We start from the raw sequence: 16,642 nt of genomic DNA, 5'->3' as shown, positions 1-16,642 counted from the left end.
TATGATTGTTATTTTAGGTTAATTTGGGAAAAATCCTGCAACTTTTATTCTCATCAATATGGATAGCGAAGTTTGTTCATAAAAATGTACAAGCATTACCATTTCATATCGATAAAGTCGTGAATTGGTATTTGGTATTTTTTATATCTAATATTGGATTTTCGATTTATCAGTATGCGGTCACACACAATATAACATAAATAACTCATATTCGGCGGGAAATGGGAGCAAAGGAAGCGTTGCAATAAAACAATTTTAAACGTGTATAAGCACACAAATTTGAAGGCTGATTTAACAATACAAGGATGCCGCCAACACCAAAAGGAACATCCCCAGCCAGTCGTAAACGGTACTGCGGCCTGGGCAATCATCTACTGCGACCTCCACACAAAACAATCACCAACGAGAGAGTCCTGAGTTTCGCTAAACATATAAATCCGGAATTGCGTAGGACAACGCTCATCTGTGGCAGCTGTCTTGACACATTGCTGAAAATTTACAAGGTCAAGCTGAAACACGCTGTGCAATTACGAAAGACCAAAAACCGTAGCGCAGGCACCACGAATTCCATATCAGATGTGAGCAGCAGTCAACAACAGACACAGAGCTCTAGTGTAGTATCGGCATACTCTTCGACATCCGATCCGTCATCAATAACGTCAACTAGCAACAAGGAGGTCTCCTCTAGCACCAACACGAAGCGCAAACGGGTGGAGCAGCCATCATCCAGCAGCGACGATGATGGCGAGTCAATGCTTAGTCTGAATGCTGTGAATGGAACTCGTCTCCCAAATATACAGCCGATACCGAAGCGTCGTCAGTTCGTTCACCTAAATAAAGATGTGATGGACATTTATTTGAGTGGCACAACGGGCGGGTAACAGAGATTGAATATCTGTTCAATAGTAAAAGATTTTTTTGGGAAGTTCTGTGGCAGCTTACGACTTACTGCAGGTAGGATTAAGATATAAAGAACGTGATGCTCAAACTAAACAATTAGGCCTATTGCTCACTTGCATGTTAATTATATTTTGTAATTTCTGAAGTTATTGTTAAGCTAAGTGCAATAAAAAGCACAGGAACAACGTTCAACCATTTTCATTTAGCACAAAACTACAGAAATACATACATATGTACATATATACATACATACATGTCTGTATAGAATTAATAGATCTTTGCCTTTAGGAAAATTATTTACTCATTTTATTAAGTTATTAATCCTGAATTCGAATTGGTTGTTTTGAGATTTTTAACTTAAAAACCTGTTTATTTACGTATGTATATAATATACGCAAAGAAAAAACATGCAAGTAAGTTTAAATTAAATTAAATTTTAAATTGTTTTAAATACGTTGATTGATAATAGAGTTGTTAAAATAAAGTGTTATATATAAAAGTGGGATACGGGTAATTTGAAAGTTCCACATAGTACATTAAATGACAATGACAAAAATTTGTTTTTAAATTAAGCATGTTTTTTATTAGCTATTCGATTCATCGATGAAATTATTCGATTATTCTTAAATCCGATATATTTATGCTCTGTTTATTTAAAACGCCAATTAAGAAATATAGAGTTCGAAAAAGTTTATTCATTGATAGTTTATATTTATAAACAAGTCCAGGTTGTATGTTTAGAGATTACTAGCGATAGTCGTGTATATCGAATATACATTACTAATCTATTTAAATTTGAATTGAAATTAAATAACCGTTTTACAAAATATATGTAATAGCAGATGTATTAAGATTAATTGAGCGATTCAAGTGTATATTTTATTTAAGCATACATATTAAGAATAACGATGTTCAATATTTTTATTTTTATTTTTTTTTTTGCTAACACTAATCAATATGTAAAAGTAAGTTGTTTTCGTATTCGTAAAGCACCTATTTTTATTTTATAGGCTTGTATATGCGAGGATGCAATAATCAATACTAAGTCACAATCTCAGTTTATTCTTTATTGAATGAAATCTACAGATTGAAAGAAGGGATCAATGTGATCCTGGCTTCGACTCTGAGGGTAATTATTTCTTGAAAATTTTTATATTCTCGCTATGAGCAAGATTATGCAGTTTCTTTTTCGCTTTATTCGGTTGTGAGCTTTGAGTGGAATTATTCGTGCAATGCTCTTAAAAAGAACACCGTTTTTAGGGACTGATAAGATTGATGCTCGCACGAGACTCACTAAATGAGCAGACATACATACATATGTACAAAAGTTCGAATTCATATACACATGCACATAAAAAATTCCGGTACGTTATTGCATTCATAGAAATGTATGTATGTGCATATGTATATAAAAAAATAGTATGATCTGTATCCATATTTCAATATGGATGAAATGTGCATACAATTTCTACACTTAAAGAAAAAACATACAAACTGACTATTTTTACTTATATGTTAAAAAATATAGGAAATAAAGTAAGCAATTTTTTACTTTGCAAAAAATACATATGTATGTCGATAGTTCATAGCCATAACGATGAATTCATCATCAGCTGATTCTGTTATGCATATCCAAAAGTACGCTGTTAACAGAGTTAGCATGTTTTATACATATTTTAAAATGATTTAAGCTTTTTAACGACTTGATATTGCTTTTATAACTGCAAGACATTTATTCATTTCATCAAATTTTCTACATAAATATATTAAGACAAGTATAAAAGACACACAAATTTCGTTTGGCATACCAAGGATTAAACTACTTGAAGAATTGCACTGTTAAAAAGAAATTGGCAAAATGTTAAGTTAACAAACGAGCACTGTAACAGCAGTAGCAAATACAAAATAAAATAATTGAAATAAACTAAATAATAAATTGCCAAAAGAGCATTAGAGTACTTAGTTGGCTACCAATTAATTGTAAAATTTAATAGAAATAAACGTCCTCTAAATGAAGTGCCACACAATTTGTCGAGTCTCATGCCATGCGTCGTGCCCATGCTAAAGATAACAGAAGGTAGCCAAAGGTGTGTATATTGTGTCTGCGTAATTTAAGTTTCAGTGACTTACATTATTTGATGTTGCAGTACGCGATGGGCTGCATCACCAGCACCAACAAGCTGAGCGAGCTGCGACAGGAGAATGTCTTTCGAGTACGTGTTGCCCATTTGCAGCCCAGTGGACCGGAGGCGCCAATTGTGCGCAGCGGCTACTTGGAGTTGACACCACGTGAATTGATATTCATGTCGCCTGGCTGCGAGCCAATTGTATGGGCATTGCAGCACTTGCGACGGTATGGTCTGAATGGAGATCTGTTTTCCTTCGAGGCTGGACGCCGCTGCATGTCCGGACCGGGCATCTACACGTTTCGCATACACAATGCTGAGCAACTCTATCCTATGTTTCAAACATATATCAATGCGGTGAATACAGATGCCTTTGCCCAAGTGGAGCGGGAACGTGAACGGGAGCGCGTAAACTCCACGCATTCCGTTTCTGTGCTGATGGGGCGCAGCGATGTGCAGCCACATAGCAATAATTATTTGGAGCCGGCTCCGATTCTTGCACGAAGCGCTTTGCAGTCGCAGCAACACCACCACCCAACCGATGCCATCGCCGTGACCTCAGATTCACCCGATTCGCTGCCAAATCTGCAACTTGTCAATGCCGACCAGGTCAGCAATGGAGCTCTGCAGTCGCCTATCACCCCAGGCGCCTATATCAACACAAGTGCCAATGTCTACTTCGATCAGCCGATGCAACGCTTGCTGCAGGAGCAGACCAGTTGCGGATCCCCGCTCCAAGCCACGCCCACCTCTACGAATAGTGCTCTCAGCACCATGCGTAGGCATCAGCAGCAGCAACAAAATTTGGGCGATATGCCGCCCCAGGAAGCAGCGCCGGCTCTCGCTGAATCGTTGCGTCTATATGCAAACGTGGATCGTTTGCTTTTCGATAGCGAACGTTGCTACGAGAACATCAACCGGTTGGATCTGCCCCTGCTGCCCCGTGACTCTTCGCAGCATTCGGTTGTCTCTTCATCGCAGCAACAGCCATTGCAACAGCAGCAGCAGCCGCAGCCGCAGCCTGTTACCCCAACGAGTTTTCCAGGCGTCAACTACATTGTGCTTGACTTGGATCAGCCGCGGAGTCCTGCCCAGAGCTCCCCCAAACCACTAGCCAACGGCTTTGGCAGCGGGCTTTCCCTCTCGAACACAGCGCCCTTAACGCCGGAAGCAAGTAAAGTATCCGATGCGATGACATTGCCGCAGAACAGAAACTCCACGACTGGAGCAGCCGCGACACCAGCTACAGAACTTGTGGGCTCTCAAGGCTATTCCACAATTGATTTTATACGTACCTACGCTCTGAATAAATCCTCTACTGCAGCTAACCACGATGGCGACTCTAGCGCCAATGGCCAGCATCAACAAGATCATGGACCAGAGGAAGGGGAGCTGCGCAGCACGCGGCACAGCAAATGCATGCGAAAGGCCTACTCAATAAGCGAGTAGCTCAGTTAACCAGCTAAGGAGGATGCTAATCAACGAGTAAAAAGACCTACACAATAGATGAATAGAAACGGAACAGCGAATTACCAAATTGATATGAAATGAGTCAAGCGACATTAAACCCAATTAACCAATATCTGGCCAGACCAATAGCGTCCCAATTGATGTGAGTAGAAATCTAGGACAGACAGTCAGACAAATAGCATACTCAATTTAGGAGCAGAAAACGTACGAGAGGAGATGATTAGAAATGACAAGGAAACCATGCGCGCAACTCTTTCAAAAAGGAAGCACAACGAATTTACAAAACAAAAATAATAAGAAATGAAACCACAAAACAAAACAAGAAAGGGGCTCAACGTATGACCCACTAAACCAGAATGGGATTCAAATTATGGCCAAAAGTGTATTTGAACATAATCCACAAATTTGGTGTATTCAGAGCGAAAACACAAATATTGCAATCAGGTTGTTTCAATTGATGTACTTAACGTATATATTTATAGTTATTATATAGATTTAACTGTGCACATATACAGACAAAAGTATTTTTACACACTCACACACACATGGGGCTGTTTTTTTTAAGTGCTAGTCGCTTTTGAAATGTGCGAAATGAATTTTCTTTTTGTGAAAATGCAACATGTTAGGCTTTTAAATTAAAAAGCTATTAATGATGTATGAAATATGTATGTAGATTGTACATGTACATCATGTATTCGTTAAACGTAGTCAAGCGAATATTTCGTAGTATGCAGAACATTAAGTTAATGCTTTTTATATTGAATATGTTTGCCAAAAATCGCTGTTAATCTTATTTATATAAATTGCTTTATTGTTATCCAAAATTGTTTGGAAATCGATGTAAGATGAGTCCGGCTACTTAGACATACAATATATACATATATACATGTATCTTGTTGGATTTGTATTTTGTATTTTAGATGCAGAAATATTTGAATATTATTTGTATTACTGTTTAGTGTCTAAGACAAAGATGTGAAATAAAGATGTAATACACAAATAATCACAAAAGCGAATTTAATTTACGTTAAATTGAATTGAATTTTTTTTGTTTTTTAATATTTAAAGAAAGAAAAAGAATTTTTTTTTGTGGTATCGCCTGATTCGCGACTGGCTGTTTATTCAGCGTATTCAAAACTATGGCTATCACAAAATGAATTTGATTGTTACACACAATTAATTATCCACAGTTGGAAAACAGCTGTTCCCTATCTTATAAGTAAGTTGCAATAAACAGAACGCTGCATTAAAAGGTTTCAGTGGATATATCTTGGGCAGGAATTATAAAGGCTTTCAAATTAAACTCATCAGTTTTATTCAAGACTCTTTTATCCAACAGTGCGCTAAAAACTCATATGATCATTGTATTTACCTTTAATAATATTCATTCCATATTTCATGTCCACTTTTCCATCTATATACAAAGACAGCACTCACATGTTTTATAACATCAATCACAATGACTTGTTTTTTTAATTAATTATAAATTTCTACAAAGTTTTAAAGCTTCACATTGAAGTAAAACCCTAATTATATTTGTAGTAGACTTAAAATAAAATCAATCAATCTTAAAAATATCATTTTGAGCTAATGACTTTTATTATCATTATCTATTACTAGACATCTTAAAAACTCCATCATTTCAATAACACAAATCCAATAGCACAAATCCAAATTCAAATATTTGTTTCTCTTACCGATGCATATTAATCTCAATGTATCGATATATCATCAGATCACAAATCGTATCAAGCATTTCCAGTGAGTACATACGTCAAGCATTGAAAAAGGCGCGATGTGTTGAAAGTTTTAAGCGAATCGAAAATGAATAAAATTTAAAAATGCATGCTTATGATACAAAGACGTAACGATGTCACAAATTTATATTGAATTTTAACTTGTTAATACATTGGAATATATGCACAACGAATTCACTCAAACGTTTCCGTGTGTACACATGCAAATCTTCATTTATTTAAGCACAAACATCGGTAAACTGTTGTGTTTACCGTTTTAAACTCAAATTTACACATGAATAGTGAGTGGCGAAAATGAGTAAATATAATTGGCAAAATTAACAGACTGCATAAATACTCGCACTTTTATTGCATTAGCATACATACCTATTATATATATATATTCAGCATTGGCTGCAGTTGAATAAATTCAATTACAATTCAGCTGCAATAATATACAGTTAGCCGGAGTGCGGTACATACGTTCATTTTATTTTCATTTGCTCTCACAAATTACTAATACAACGATCATTATAGCGGTCTCGCACAACGTCACACTCATTATCAACAATTGCGGCAGCCAAGAACCCAATTGCCGGCTCGATTTCAGTGAGACTTGTGCCATTGACTTCAATTGTCATGTTCGGGCGCATCAATTTGTGCGCGCTCTTGGCATTCGTCCATATTTTGACCTTGACAAAATGCGATCTCGGATCGGATTTGGCGGCCCGCTTTGCACCAGACACATCGCCCGATGTGCAGGAAGATGCTGTGAAGCAGCTTATTCAGCGTGTGATTGGACTTCGAGCATCACAATGGTTTCAGGTGGAAGTTAACAGGATTCTAGAAGCCAACAGCTATCAGGTGTGTACTTGTGTATATATATTGGCTTACAAATTTCAGTTAGAATAAGAAAACATATGTTTCTATTATAGATAAGTCGCTTAGAGAATGGAAAGGTGTTGATTGCTGGATCAAATGGGGTCTCTGTATGCAAGGGCTTCCACTATTATCTAAAGCATGTGCTGAACAAGGACTTGGATTGGTTTAAAACCCAAATTGAGCTGCCAGAAAATTGGGATCCGCCTAATGCGACATACCGCTCAAAGTCCGGCAGTTCGCTTATCTATTATCAAAATGTTTGCACTTGGAGCTATAGCTTTGTGTGGTGGCAATTCGATGAGTGGCGACGTCACATCGATTGGATGGCCATGATGGGCATTAATCTAGTGATCGCCCCCAATCAGGAGGCCATCTGGCAGGATGTCTACACTGAGCTGGGACTCACTCCCGAGGAAATCGATGCACACTTTGCGGGCCCTGCATTCCAGGCCTGGCAGCGCATGGGCAACATTCGGGGCTGGGCTGGACCTTTGCCGCCTGCACACAGGCAGCTGCAGCAGCGACTGCAACAGCGGATACTTGGGGCTCAGCGTGAGCTGGGCATGAGCGTGGCTCTGCCTGCGTTTGCTGGGCATGTGCCAACCGCAATGCGACGCGTCTTTCCCAATGCCAGCTTCACGCCGGCCCAGCGATGGAACAATTTTCCCGATCTCTATTGCTGTGACCTGTTTGTGGAGCCGGAAGATCCGCTCTTTCAGCAGTTGGGTGCATTGTTTTTGCGCCGTGTCATCCAAGTCTATGGCTCCAATCACATCTACTTCAGTGATCCGTTCAACGAGATGATGCCACGTGTTGGCGAGCCGAACTACATGCGATCCACCGCCAAGGCCATTTACAGCTCAATGCATGAAGTGGATACTGATGCTGTGTGGCTGCTACAGGGTTGGATGTTCTTAAAGTCCTTCTTCTGGACAGACGATCTCATCGAAGCTTTCCTCACCGCTGTGCCACGGGGTCGCATCCTGGTCTTGGATCTGCAAAGCGAACAATTTCCGCAATACCAGCGGACGCACTCCTACTATGGCCAGCCCTTTGTCTGGTGCATGCTCAACAATTTCGGTGGCACCCTTGGTCTCTTTGGCTCCGCCCAGTTGATAACTAGTAAAATCATAGCTGCCCGCTCCATGCCCAACAGCAGTTTGGTGGGCGTGGGCATAACGCCCGAAGGCATTGGCCAAAACTATGCCATGTTCGCCCTCACTCTCGAGCAAGGCTGGAGTTCAGATGAGTTGCAGCTTGAAGATTGGTTCGAGCACTTTGCTTTGACACGTTACGGCGTAAATGATACGCGCTTATCGCAGGTGTGGCAACTGCTGCGGGAGAGCGTTTACTCCTTTCATGGCGTAGAGCGCATGCGTGGAAAGTATTCGTTGAACAAAAGGCCGAGCTTGAATCTTAATCCTTGGATTTGGTACAATGCAACCACGATCTATGAGGCTTGGCGCCTAATGCTGGAGGCAAGCGAAATTGTACCCCTAAAGGATAACAGGCGTGCCATCTATGAGCACGACTTGGTGGATATAACGCGCCAGTTCCTCCAGCAGAGCTTCGATCACGTCTACGTCAATCTGAAGTCAGCTTATCGCAAGGAGCAGCTCAATCGTGTGGAATATCTGGCTGGCAAGCTTTTGGAACTGCTTGCAGATATGGAGCGAATACTGGCCAGTGGAGAGCATTATTTACTGGGCAACTGGCTGGAGGCCGCCAACCGATTGGCGCCCAGTGTGGAACAGCGTCCGCTCTACGAATTTAATGCACGGAATCAACTGACGGCCTGGGGTCCAAACGGTCAGATTCTTGACTATGCGACGAAACAATGGTCTGGCCTGATGAGCGATTATTACCAGCCTCGTTGGAATATGTTTCTGGAGGCTGTCGCGCAGGCCCTGCAAGCGAAGAAGCCTTTCAATGCCTCCGAATTCAAAAAGCGGGTGGCCAACGAAATCGAGTTGCCATTTAGCAACCTCACCAAGGCATATCCCACATCGCCAGTGGGAAGCACGTGGAATATCTCACACGATATCTATGAGAAATGGAAAGCTTATTCGAGAGATACGCACTTTCTGCACTATTGCCGAATTGCGGTAAGGCTAATGGATGGCAATAAACCAGCGGACAGGCAGTCGAAATAATGCACATAGAAGTTCATAATACATTCATATAGAAATAATCACTCATAAAAAAAATAATGTTCTCTAGATTATCTTTCTTTATAATAATTGACAGATAAAAATTCTTTTAATATTTATAATTAAAAATATAAGCTTCAGTGTTGCGTTTTATTTATAAAAATAATTATATAATTTTTGAGTTATAAATATAAAAAAATAAACTTATATTTTTTTTAGTAAAAATGAAAAACAATGTAAGATATGTTCATTAAATATTATTTTGGAGTTTTTGTTGGTTTTCTATTTCTATTCATATGGAAAACGAAATGAATGAAAAATAGTTCAAAATTAAATTCAATACGAAAATAATGATCTGTTCTTGGTTTAGTTCACAAACCCGCCTCAATCGAAAACATTCTTTCCGATCCCCATTCACAAGTTGGCATACATACATACATACGCACATTGAGATATGAACTTTATGGGTTTTTAATTGATTTTTATTTAAATTATTGTACAAACTAATTTAAATGTAAAAATTTAAACATCTTCATCAATCAATCATACGCATACGAATTACTATGGTTATTTTCTGTTTGTTTTGCAATTGTGTGAAGTGTGTTTCGTTTGTGTGTGTTCTCAGTTTGTTGCAACGCGTATTACATATACATGTACATATTTTATTGGATTGGTTTTATGCAAGTGGTTTACATAAAATTGATCATTTACTTGATGTGTGTGTGTGTGTGGCGCAAACTACATAATGTTTATATTAATATAAATTGTTTCTTTCGTTTGTATGTGGAAAAAGAAGTATGGGAGATGTATTCGCTCGTTTTCATTTTCATTCATACACGATATTTCTACAATTTTACTCATTTAAAAATTTCAAACAAACATTATCATTATAATTATTATTATTATTATTATTATTATAATATGCATTTAGTATTTATGTATGTATAAAGTTTTCATCTTTCGTTTGCTTTGTAATGTAGACGACGATGTTTTACAGCTAAGTTTTGGGGATAGGGAGTGCGTGGTTTTGTTGTTGCTTATTGGTGGCAAAAGTACACAAAATATGTTAAATCATATTAAGGTATGCAATTGCGCACATTAACCGCTTACATTCTCGTATAATTTAACCAACTGTCAGCATGTAGATGTTCCTCTGTTTGTGTTTGTGTGTGTGTGTATATGTGTGTGGCTGCTGTGTTTGTGTGTGGGTGTGTGTATATATATAACGTTTATACTCATATGCATTCAATCAAACAAACATTTATACTTTTTCTCTAATTGAGAAAACACTCATACATCATTTGCAATCATAAATCATCAATCAATCATTATTATCAGCATACTCAAGCTTCAACTAACATCATGCAAGCAGCACCAGCAGCTACCCAGCATATTTTTATTCATCCTGCATATCCTCTGGCAATTCGTGCGGATTTAACATGCCCGGAATATTACGTTGCATTTGACGTTTGTTAGACTGCTCCTCAGCCAATGCTGCTTCACGCTCCTCCAGATACAAATCGGAATCATCCTCACCAGTGGCCTCCTAAACATAATATATGAATGCAATCAATAGAAAGGGAAAAAAGGTGAGGAATGGTTTATTCCTTTTTAGCATTTTACTCACGCGTATTTGTATTAGGAAATCTCTCAAATGCTCCTTAAATGCTTGTACATTCTCGTCCAAATTGAAAAGGCCAGTGACAAAGACTTTGATCTGATTATCTGATAAATGATTAAATGCTGACTTTAGCAATGAGGCCACATATTCCTGTATGAATATCATATTATCCGGTATGGGGCCCAATTCAACCGTTATCTTTCGATTCTCTACCAAAGAGAACATATAGGCCAATATAATAGCATGATTAGGCAGCCCCGCTGTATGCGAAGTGTCGGTAACCACTGAGAAGATTTGCATAAGGATATCCGTAAAGTAGGTTTGATAGAAACTCTGCGCTGCATTCGGATGTTGTTCAAGATTTTGCAGCATCTGTGAACGAGATATATAATATTATATATATGTATATATGTTGTAGATATCATATATCATCATATATTACTATTGAAGAGATCAACTTACTTTGTATAGTATATTTAAGCCCATGTCGGCCACATTGCGCATTGTGTGCTTGAATGCCCATACCACAGAGTCGAATACCAATTTAAACTGAGCCGGCGGTATGTTGAGGAACGCCTTGAAGCAGTGCGCATTGACCGCCTGCAGCAGCTCATAGAAACTGAAGCGATGCTGCGGAAAATCTTCGAAATTCTTATTGATCATGTCTAGCGTGCATTCAAATACAGCATCGAAGATTTTTGGTACTTCATTTGTGATATGCTGGCGCAATTTATTCACAATCGTTGCCATCGCGCTCAGAACTTTTGGCTCACGCGCGGACGGAACTTTACACCGCTATAAGAAATACATATTTCAAGTAATTAAAATTATATATAGATAAGCTTACAGATAAGGCAATAAACCTATTAAATTTGTAGAATGGCCTATATAATCACGACACGTCATAGGGACTTTCGGTAATCTAGACAGTCGATAGCTTATAAGGTTTCCTCTGCAATTCGCTATCTAAATATTAATCGCTGTTCACATTTCTAGATGTCTAAACTAAAGGCACTAAATATTTACTAATTATTTTGAAACTAAGTTTAGAGAGTGCTAAATTTTGTAGAATATAAGGGAAAATGATTTTGCTCTTTGTTAATTTAAAAATATATGTATCTTCAATATTTTTGTGTAATGAAATTTCTGCAGTTATACTAAGGCTAAGTATTTTAAAATATGAACAATTTCCTGAATTCATAAACAACTTTCTACGTATTCTCTCTTAAAAAAAGACTAAAACTTATAGTAATAAATTAATTTACTTATAGGTTGGCCAAATAGTATCTTAATATTATGTACTATTTCAAGATTGGCTAGAATAGAATGTAGATTAAATGCGGAGTAATGGATTTCATATAAAAGTTACATTTTTAAAATTTTAATATATCTTTTTAAATTTTTCTAAACTTATTTAGTCCGCCTTCTTCACCCCAAACCAACCTGTGTTTGTAAAAGTCGTAATTTAAGTTTCATTATATTATGGGCTAACCCAATCTGTTTTCATACAAACAATAAAGGCCTGCTCCTACTATATAATTGTTTCTCTACATCTGTTGCCCTGCAATTGATATACCAATAACTCATACTGATAAATGCAAAACAAAGATAACAAATTATCAAATATGTATATAACATGTAAGCAGAAAGATTTACACACCTGATAATCCATCAAAATGGCGTCCAATAGGGGCGGTATAAAGTTGTCCATAACTAATTGATTGTCATTGGAGCGCGATACCCATTCGGCTATCAAATTGAGGGTTTCCTTCTTCACGACATGCATTGATTTGATCAGCGGCTGATTGTTCACATTGACGCCATTCACCTCAATGGCCTGAATGATGTTCTCCGATGTGATCTTGTACACATTAAGCATATCCAAATAAATCCGACCCAATTGAATGACATAGGCGTGGCCCAGTGCTTTGCAGGCGGCCACATTTGTCTTCAATATGCTGCCCAGCTGCTTAACGGCTGTCATGTTTTTCAGAAAATCGACATTTTTCGATGCCCGCGATATGATATCGTCCCAAACCTGGTTCGGCAACAGCATATACCGTTCTATAAGGGCATCCTGTTGCACCTGGTCCACTTGAGCAGAGATCATATAGCCGACTGCCTCATAGAATGTGTGCACCTTAAACGGAAGAGTTTAGTCGTTCATTATAGGCTGGCTGAGTGAGTGCGCATTGCTAGTCACTTCGCTTACCTGCTGCGGCTGAAGATCACATATTATGCTGCTCATAGTGCTGAGAATCTCGTCAATGAAGGTGCACGCCTCGTTCGGCTGTATTGTAACAAAATAGCGACGACACTTAATTGCTATCTTAATGAATGTGTCGCAGGCCATGTCCTGGACACCGTCGTGCGTTTCGTGCATAAATTCAAACAGCTTGTTCACCACCGTCTTTAGGAATTTCCAATGGGCGCGCAGAAAGCGTGGATACTGTCCCACCACATACATAATATTGGATGCAATGATCGCCTTGTTGTCCTTGCCCTTCTTCTGCTCGCAGAGTCCAAGCAGGTCCTTGATGACGGTGACCAGAAAGCGTTTCTCATCTTCTTCGCAGAAAGCGCCTGCAGAAAGATAATTGTAAAACATATAATTCATTCAAATATGGAATTTGATTTATTAACTCTTGTTTAAATTATCGTTTCATTCGGAACATTTTCTTTGTTTCGCATTTTCAAGTGGAGATCACATATTTTAATTAAAATAAATTATATTTTGTAAAAATAATCGATTTACAGTATATACAAAATTAAAAACATACCCGATATGGAGCCAATTGCCCAGCATAGAGTGTTGAGATTTTTCCAGGAGAATTCAGTGCCATTGACCTGATTTAATAGCTTAATGGTCATAATGCGATCCGTATCCGCACAATCCAAATGGGTGAGAAACACCAAGGTTTCCCTCATATTTTTGTACAAATTAATCGAATTGGTGTCCTTCATAAATTCGCGAACCACTTCGCCATTCTCGTTTTCGACAACAAGAACTTCCTCTGGCTTTGCCATGCGAGAAATCATGATGAAGCGAACCTTAGACAAAATCGGTGCATAGAATCGGCGCCGGGGATAAACTTGCTGTCGCTTCGATGACTCCAGTGTGGGTGGAAAGAATTCGGTATTGTACAGATTCTCGACAAGGCAATTCCAGTATTCCAGACAGATTTTAAACACCTCCACGTCCTCAACCTCACTGATCATGACCAAGTACAGGAGTGCCTGGTTCAAGTAATCCACATACTTGGCATCTTCCACAAGTTTGCCATGCTCCTTGAGAAACGTGCAGAGGAACATGGCCAGATTCAGCACCAGCTCCTGTTCCGTATCGCTGCCGCACAGGAACACTTGATTCATATTCATATTTTGACCAATGATCTGGTCTAGCTGCACCATTGTGTCCTTGAATAGCGTTGCAAAATTATCGTTGTAATTGGCCGCCGATAGACCCGCAATTTCGGATAGGCACTTCAAGGTTACATTGCGAAACATCGGCACGCTTAGAAACTTAAAGATCAACGTCTCTATGAGCGTCGTCTCGAAGATGTAGCCCAATGGTATCCAATTGAGAAAGCGCAATAGCGTCTCTAGTGTGACCTGTATCAGCGCCGCGTTCATTGAATTCTCCAGCACAAACGAACAGAGGGTAAAAATTTGCGAAAACTCCGAACACATTGTATCCTTCAAATGCTTGGCCTTCGTCTGTGTTATTTGCCCGAGCGAAAAATCAAATACCTCCTCGCTTAGGTTTTTCAATATAACCATATTGTTCATGCACAGGCTCTCGTTCGTTTTCGATGCACCGACTATATCGCTGATGAACGTCTCCCAGTTGCGCGGCCATTCGCGCTTAAGGATCTGCACCAATATCATATTCAGCTTATTCAAATAAACTTTGTTCTGCTCCATGATGGCCGGATCCGAGGATGTTTTTATGATTAGGCTGACGACATACTTTTTGATTCCCTCACATTGATTGCGTGGAAGCACCTTCCAGCGTGTCTTGATCACCTCCTCGAGAATTTGAAGCGCATAGAACTTGGTTTGCTGATTCTGTGAATATTCGAGTATACTGTCGACACGCGTCCAGGCCTCCGGATGCTCCTTTAGTGTGGTTAGTATGTCCTGCGCCAGTCGCAACTGTTCACCCTGCGACGAGTATAGCGCCTCCACAATCTTATCGAGCAGATTAATGTCTAGCTTCTGGTTGAAGTCGAGCAATTTGCTCGCTTCATCGGAGCTCAACATCGCCATCGCTTTGTAGTAAAAGCAGCGTTCGCGTCTGCGTCGCTCAGCAGCAGCACCAGCAGTCGCTGTGTCCGCGTTAATTTTGATTGATTTTCGCTTGCTCCTCCGGCTAAAACGAGTGGGGAATGCGCGTCAGTGATGAAATCTGTGTTAGTTGACAGCTGCTGTTTGGTTGACGGGTCGCCTGGTCACCTGGATTGACTCTATAGAAGAATCGAAAATATCGAAAATTACATTTATCGGCATAAAGGCAACCATATTTCTTTTTACATACATTTACGTATGTTTTCTTATTTTCTACACACATGCACACACAAACACAATGAACGATTGCTTGTGGCGCGCTTACTTTTTTTCGCACATACGAGCACACACACACTTACATACCGTAGCGATGAGCGATATTTTCGTACCTGTTACTTATCCCAAGCATTCCAGTGCTTCGAGCCATTAGCAGTTACGTGACGAACAAAAATTGAAATCAATTTTTAAATTTATTCTCAAATAAATTAAGACGCTCGTGAGATTTGCGTTTAATGTTGTGTTTCGTGTTTACATAGACGTGCAGGATCAGAAACCTGCATTATTGCTGCATGTCACGGTCATTTCAGATACCGCTCATCTCTAGCACACACAAATACACACGCACACACATGCCGCTTACACATGCAAAATACAATCAAAGCAGCGCAACGCATCTCGAGACTGCGACGGCATTTCACAAATCTATAATGTACGCACGGCTTTAGATTGTTGTACAACACATATGTTGTTTAATTAAAACCCACTCTTGCACACATTTAACTTATATTAACTTTCACACGCACTTACCTAGTTTTAGAAAAGCGTTGCAACCTACGATTCCCAAGAAACAGCGTGGAAAACGAAAGCGCAAAACGAGTGAAAAGACTACAACGTTTCTGTCCAGACAGCGAAAAAATGTATTTTCATTCACGAGATGCACAAGTCAAAATTAAATCTTTTGTCGCAAAATACATGCACGCTGAGCGATTTTTTTTTGCAATTTGGCTAACAACGGTTGACGTTGTGACCAATTTGTATGTTTGAAACAAACTTTTTCGCAGTACTTTTCTTCTCCTTCTGTAGTGAAAACCAGGGATGGACCACAAGCGTCATGCGCGGTGCCGGAATCGAGTAGAGTTTATATAAACAGAAATGAGGTATAGAGACCACAAAGTAAACAGAGTGAAGTGCTTTAAGGAGAATTCTATTTTTTTTAATTATGAAGTCAGCCCGTATTTAATAAATATCTACCGGCACAATTAACAGAACACAGTGTTTCCATATTATACAAACATGGAACCCTGATTAAAAGACGGTTGTATTTACATATATCGCTCGCTTATCGTCCCCATGTTGCTTATTTTATTATCGAACTTAGAGTTGCAATTATTAAAAAATAAAAAAATAATAATAATAATCAAAATATAATTAATATAAAAATGTGCCCAATAATCATAATGGCAAAATGTG

At 38.9% G+C, this 16,642-nt stretch overlaps 4 protein-coding genes across 5 annotated transcripts; 3 read left to right on the top strand and 1 right to left on the bottom strand.

Moving 5' to 3' along the window:
• The first annotated feature begins 148 nt into the window (after positions 1-148).
• On the top strand, positions 149-1,092 carry ms(3)K81 (male sterile (3) K81). The gene has a single exon (XM_018098774.3). The coding sequence runs from the start codon at positions 306-308 to the stop codon at positions 879-881; it is 576 nt and encodes a 191-aa protein (XP_017954263.1). The 5' UTR covers positions 149-305; the 3' UTR covers positions 882-1,092.
• A 1,506-nt stretch (positions 1,093-2,598) lies between these two features.
• On the top strand, positions 2,599-5,528 carry LOC108649734 (uncharacterized). The gene is made up of 2 exons (XM_018098764.3): positions 2,599-2,987; positions 3,048-5,528. The coding sequence occupies exon 2, from the start codon at positions 3,054-3,056 to the stop codon at positions 4,473-4,475; it is 1,422 nt and encodes a 473-aa protein (XP_017954253.1). The 5' UTR covers positions 2,599-2,987; positions 3,048-3,053; the 3' UTR covers positions 4,476-5,528.
• A 1,083-nt stretch (positions 5,529-6,611) lies between these two features.
• On the top strand, positions 6,612-9,404 carry Naglu (N-acetyl-alpha-glucosaminidase). Its single transcript, XM_030385823.2, has 2 exons — positions 6,612-7,096; positions 7,168-9,404. Exons 1-2 carry the CDS (start codon positions 6,872-6,874, stop codon positions 9,265-9,267), a joined length of 2,325 nt encoding a protein of 774 aa, XP_030241683.1. The 5' UTR covers positions 6,612-6,871; the 3' UTR covers positions 9,268-9,404.
• Positions 9,396-16,479, bottom strand: emb (exportin-1 emb). Of its 2 annotated transcripts, none has more exons than XM_018098761.3 (7): positions 15,980-16,479; positions 13,666-15,351; positions 13,098-13,468; positions 12,546-13,025; positions 11,348-11,680; positions 10,892-11,257; positions 9,396-10,810 (listed from the first exon to the last, which is right to left on the bottom strand). In XM_018098761.3, the coding sequence occupies exons 2-7, from the start codon at positions 15,152-15,154 to the stop codon at positions 10,661-10,663; spliced, it is 3,189 nt and encodes a 1,062-aa protein (XP_017954250.1). In that variant the 5' UTR covers positions 15,155-15,351; positions 15,980-16,479; the 3' UTR covers positions 9,396-10,660. The 2 variants fall into 2 exon arrangements, with proteins under 2 accessions (XP_017954250.1, XP_089114772.1); XM_089258646.1 differs by lacking the exon at positions 15,980-16,479 and adding an exon at positions 15,423-15,528.
• Positions 16,480-16,642: the final 163 nt, after the last annotated feature.

This window comes from Drosophila navojoa, chromosome 3 (genome assembly GCF_054131105.1).
Source record: "Drosophila navojoa isolate 15081-1374.11 chromosome 3, UAZ_NAV_1.0, whole genome shotgun sequence".
Lineage (NCBI taxonomy): Eukaryota > Metazoa > Arthropoda > Insecta > Diptera > Drosophilidae > Drosophila > Drosophila navojoa.
The sequence above is the reverse complement of the archived record's forward strand: the minus strand, read 5'-3'. Positions and strand labels throughout refer to the sequence as shown.

What these genes read in the sequence shown, in the direction of transcription:
- emb (XM_018098761.3), bottom strand. Translation starts at nt 15,154, where the DNA reads ATGGCGATGTTGAGCTCCGATGAAGCGAGCAAATTGCTCGACTTCAAC. An exon ending in GGCAATTGGCTCCATATCGG is followed by an intron (nt 13,469 to 13,665) that starts GTATGTTTTTAA and finishes ATCTTTCTGCAG; the next exon opens with GCGCTTTCTGCGAAGAAGAT. An exon ending in ATTTCCTAATACAAATACGC is followed by an intron (nt 10,811 to 10,891) that starts GTGAGTAAAATG and finishes TATTATGTTTAG; the next exon opens with GAGGCCACTGGTGAGGATGA.
- LOC108649734 (XM_018098764.3), top strand. Translation starts at nt 3,054, where the DNA reads ATGGGCTGCATCACCAGCACCAACAAGCTGAGCGAGCTGCGACAGGAG.
- Naglu (XM_030385823.2), top strand. Translation starts at nt 6,872, where the DNA reads ATGTTCGGGCGCATCAATTTGTGCGCGCTCTTGGCATTCGTCCATATT. An exon ending in TAGAAGCCAACAGCTATCAG is followed by an intron (nt 7,097 to 7,167) that starts GTGTGTACTTGT and finishes TTTCTATTATAG; the next exon opens with ATAAGTCGCTTAGAGAATGG.